The sequence below is a fragment of the Oryza brachyantha genome, chromosome 12 (genome assembly GCF_000231095.2).
Source record: "Oryza brachyantha chromosome 12, ObraRS2, whole genome shotgun sequence".
NCBI lineage: Eukaryota > Viridiplantae > Streptophyta > Magnoliopsida > Poales > Poaceae > Oryza > Oryza brachyantha.
Window position 1 is genome coordinate 9903275 of NC_023174.2, and position 5046 is coordinate 9908320.

The following is a 5046-nucleotide window of genomic DNA, read 5'->3' on the forward strand; positions in this document are numbered from 1 at the left end:
TTATAATAAAATAATCAATAATTATATAATTTTTTTATAAGATGAAGAGTTAAGCGTAGATATAACAGTTAACTGGGAGGAAGTACACTCTAATTATTATTTGGTGAGCAATTTAATCTTGCTTGAGAAGATACCAGGAGGCACATCTTGATATCTTAGGTACTAGCAGATATTAAATTTTATACTAAAAATTTTAGTACCTCTCAGTATCTATTTAAGTACGATAAAATTGCTGATATTTAGTTTATTCGTACCGATGAATTATTGTCAAATAAACTCAGTTTTATCCTTTACTTATCGAGAGAGCGGTACCGATACATGCACTTGGCTTGCCTATAAAAAAGACGTGCCTCGCGGCCGGCGGTCCGTGGAGCGAGTATACTGCAGCTAGCTTAGCATCGATGGGCTCGCTGAGAGGCGGCGGCAGCGGTGTGCAGGAGGCGGCGGCGGAGAGAGAGGCGAGGAGCGTGGATGCGGAGGAGGCGTGCGCGCTGCTGAGCGCGGGGCGGCACCGGTACCTGGACGTGAGGATGTGGGAGGACTTCGACAAGGGGCACGTCGCCGGCGCCCGGAACGTGCCCTACTACCTCTCCGTCACGCCGCGCGCCAGGGAGAAGAACCCCCACTTCGTCGACCAGGTCGCCGCCCTCTACGCCACCCACGACCCCATCATCGTCGTGAGTTGACATTGCTATCCTGTACTGATCGATTGACATCGAATTTCGACTAGAACGATTAGTTAGTGATAGAAATTGAATCAAGATGGTGGTGATAAATATGACAATGAATTGATCATGGTGCAGGGTTGCCGGTCCGGTGTCCGGTCCAAGCTCGCCACGGCGGATCTTGTGGCCGCGGTATGTAGGCAAATTTTACAGTGTTTGACTAAGTTATATATATGTCAAGATACCAAAATTTGTAGTGTAAAATATCGTCACCGGAGATGTCCTTTTAAGGACGATAAAACTCTGCTCATTTATGTATATATGTACCGTCGATTGATCGAGTTTAATTTTCAGCTGGGCAGTGAAGTAATCTCTGTAGCATATTCGAACGCAGGGATTCAAGAACGTGAGGAACCTGGAAGGCGGTTACCTCTCCTTGCTCCGCGCTGCAAATCAGGAACCACCCGAGACTTGATTGTTCTTTAGGTACTACTGCTCGGGCGCTGCAGATTATTCATATGTAGCAGCAGCTTGATTGCTCTTGCTCCGGAGGAAGACGAAGATCGAAGGGGAATTAATATAAGATTGTTTATATGCGAATATGTACATGTTCGACGATCGATATATGTAAATAAGACAACCTTAATTGATTCACAGAATTGATGGAGCACTACGTATGGATTGTTAGTATTTTCAACGATCCATACTAGCTGATTGGTTATAAGTTTTTGCCAGCTGCACTTCATCTTCGATCTTGAACTGGGAGATGACTGTCATGAGCAGACGCTACCACAAAAAAAAGGCTGGGACTGCGGGGCATAGCGCGGTTCCCAAATTTAGAGCATCTCCAACATTTTTGCAAATTCGGTTTCCAAAGTCCTATGTTTTAGCAAGTTTGTAAACAATATGATAAAGGAAGATACGTTGATGTTCATGTGTTAACTGTTCCTTCTGCTGCTCTTGGAGGTCTGCATGCTTCCCTGCACGACAATTCAGATGAGGTAACCAACGTTGCCCAATTTTTCCTTTCGATTTCTCCATTCACCACGCAGTTGATATTTTGCAATCATACGACCACCTCTACAAGTATCAAACAAAGTGTATGTACTGTGTAATAATCTGTTTTGTTACGGATGCTAAATCAAATCGCTTTCTACATACAAATAACTTCGCTTCGACTAAAAACAAAATTGTGCGCCGTTTTTTTATTTCCATTATCTTACTCCGTTTATATTATTACAGTTTATTAAAGAGTTATTCATATATGATGAACACCAAGTATTGGAATTCCCTGACATGCTACTTAGTGCTTTAAGTGTTAAATCCTTTTGCTAATCATAGAAGCCCTTTTAAACTGATGAAGTTTACCTTCAGGCCTCCAAAATCACAGCAAAGAAACTATGTTTGGGCCCTTCAGGAGGCTCGCCCCAATATCAAGTGTTATTCATCCGCTTTTCTGTGTTACACCGCAGTTGTCTGATTGTCAGCGTCCCGCCAGGGTCTCAATCTTTATTGCGTTCACTATATTATCTTCTGCCTTCATGGAGCACATGTTGTTTCTTACATCTCGTGATCGGTAGGAGAACAGAATGGAATATCTGTTGATTTTGCATACAAAGATTAACAAAATGAAATATATACTAATTTGTGTTACTCCGTAACATTGTGCAGCTCCTATTGAGCACAAGTGCTGTTTTCCTGTTTACAATGCAAACTATTACTTCTGTTTTTTGATGCACTGAATGTTGGCAGTAAAAAGAAAGGGTTAGTTTCTGCTGTCTAACTCATGTAGATGACATTGTTTGACCAGACGTATTATATCACTTATTTGAACTTATCTATGTTATCAGTCCATTTAAATATTTCCATTAACCGTACAGTTATGCTGGAAAGTCCGTTGTCAGTTCTGCTACAAGCACAGGGAAAATCCGTTGTCAGTTCTACTACAAGCACATGGAAGAAAGAAAGATAAGAACCACCCCCTGCTGCTGCTCCAAAAAAGATCTATATAGAGTGTTGTTGTATTGGTAGTAATTACAAAGCCACATGCATAAAATGATATCACAACTTGTATATGCAAAAACCATCTAATTTCTTATGTGCTTTACATATTTTGGTACAGATGTAGCAATGATGTTGTAAGACTTATGTTTTTATGACACATCCGCAGCATAAGAAATTAAACGTTCAGTTAGTTTCTAACATTTTTATTTAATACAAAACAAGAAACAAGGCAAAAAATATAGTAGTAAATGTAAATTGATTTAATATGGAAAGTGGCATGATTTAATGTAAATTTGATTTGAAAATGAAATATAACATATAAATTGGTCCAAATATACATATACCAAATATAAGTATTTAAAGAATAAATATCATAGTCACAGCTCTCAATTTCAAATGAGATCAAAATAGGTGTGGTCAATTGTAATTGTACTTTAGGGAAGAAATTTTGACCCTGGGAATTATCCTAGTCTTGCAGGTGAGCAGTAGAAGACACTATAGAGTCACCGACCGGCATCTTGGTGAGGAAAGCAGACAGGCAGGCACTAACAAGCTTCGGAATAAGGCCTGAAGAGTAACAGTACGGTAATTTTGAAATTGAAAGCCCCACTCTGAACCAGGGTGCTTAATTGTATATTCGGCTTGTTTCTTGTAGAATCATTGAGTTGCAACAAACCCGAGTAATGAATTGTTTGTCAAGACAAATCATCATTAGCCTTATAAACAATCCATGAATTGGTTGTCAGCCAATCTGCACCAACACAATTAAACCAGTCACAACCCAAACAATTGTTGTGGTTTCATCGAGTTTGAAGCTCCACAGCAAACGAAGCAACAAATGAAACATGTGCATGAATTATGAATAGTACAGCTAAGCAAATTCAGATCAAGTGAACCTACCAAAAGAGAATTAAAAGAGTTGTTAGGTAAAGTACAATTGAAGTGGGTATTTAACTGATTGTAATCCTTCCAACATTTTGATTCATACTACATAGTATTTTTGTATGACAGATGTTTATTAACCTAAAGTTGGCTCAATGATGAATAGCTAGAATCTATGTTTATTTATTTATACCCTCTAGTTGGGTAAGTACGTAATAGACAATATAAGATGTATATGTGAATCAGAGAGTCAGAAGTATGTTGTTAGTTTATTTTAAAATTCCCTAAAAAAATAAATCTTTCCTTGATGATACCACTGACATGATTTAAACACATAGGTTTTCCCCCATACTTATATATGCTTCATCAACACATACTTCAAATATTAGAATCACATGCTTTTCTAACATCAGCTTCTAATATGAGTTCCAAGCCACAAAAAAGGTAAGCAAGTATAGGTTGGGAAAAAACAATGAAATCATATTCTGAATTTGGAGTTGACTTTTTACTAAATTTTGAATCAAATGCAGTACATTGGCTATGTTGTACATAGGTGCGCATAATTTTTTTTAGAACAACTCAAATAAACTACATATATTATTTACTAATATATTACTAAATAACCCCTGCTAGTGTGATTTTTTTAGGCTCTTCAGTGCTCAGCTTTAGATAAAAAGGTGTTCCCAAGTTTTAAATTTTACAAAGAAAGTGGCATCATTGTGATGATCGTGTTTGTAGGTCTTCCTGAACATCACGTGCTCTATTTTCTAATTTATCAAGAAAAAGGGTTTAATCCATATATCTTTGGCATTATAGAAGTATTGATATCAACTTGTATTTGATTTGGCACTATAATCGAGTATTTAATTATTGAGCCTAAACGGATGGCTACCTAAAAGAACCAATTGCTTGAGTAGGCCAAAAAAAAGAAGCAACTAAATTTGATAACATTAGAAACAAGGTTATGGTTTGATGTGGTAACTAATTTACCGGCTTTTAGCAACAGATCCTACTAAATCAAACCATTTTAATTAAATTAAGTATAAACCATTTTAATTAAACTAAGTATCATCTTGCAATAAAAGCCTAGCCAACATAGAGTAATATGCAAATGAGATTCATGTAGATGTCGAGTGCAAAAGTTATCAGAAATGATTTAGCAGATCATCATCCATTGTTTACTATAAGAGCATGGACAATATAAAGAAGAGCCAAAAAAATGTAGAAACACCGCAAAAATAATATGTCTAATGAAGGGAATAGTTTGATTCACCAGGTAACCATTTAAAAAGCTAGAACAGACAATAGCTACAACTTATAAATTATCTAGGCTGGTCATGTTCTTCCTCTTCTTCTGACAAAGTTTTGATTTACCATGCTATTAAGATTGAAAAAGAAAATAGTATTAAATAGACTATTCATAAAATGGGGTAAGGATACATTCAATTTAGATAATAAGTTTTCGTCAAAATAACTTTTTTTCTAAATGAAAGGA

At 37.0% G+C, this 5046-nt stretch overlaps 1 protein-coding gene across 1 annotated transcript; it reads left to right on the forward strand.

Annotated features, from left to right (window-relative positions):
- The first annotated feature begins 349 nt into the window (after positions 1 to 349).
- Positions 350 to 4844, forward strand: LOC102709894 (thiosulfate sulfurtransferase 18-like). Its single transcript, XM_006664460.3, has 3 exons — positions 350 to 677; positions 804 to 857; positions 1060 to 4844. Exons 1-3 carry the CDS (start codon positions 402 to 404, stop codon positions 1138 to 1140), a joined length of 411 nt encoding a protein of 136 aa, XP_006664523.1. The 5' UTR covers positions 350 to 401; the 3' UTR covers positions 1141 to 4844.
- The last annotated feature ends 202 nt before the right edge of the window (positions 4845 to 5046 follow it).

Coding starts and splice junctions, on each gene's coding strand:
- LOC102709894 (XM_006664460.3), top strand. CDS start 402: ATGGGCTCGCTGAGAGGCGGCGGCAGCGGTGTGCAGGAGGCGGCGGCG. Junction 678..803: donor CCCACGACCCCATCATCGTC/GTGAGTTGACAT, acceptor ATCATGGTGCAG/GGTTGCCGGTCCGGTGTCCG. Junction 858..1,059: donor CGGCGGATCTTGTGGCCGCG/GTATGTAGGCAA, acceptor ATTCGAACGCAG/GGATTCAAGAACGTGAGGAA.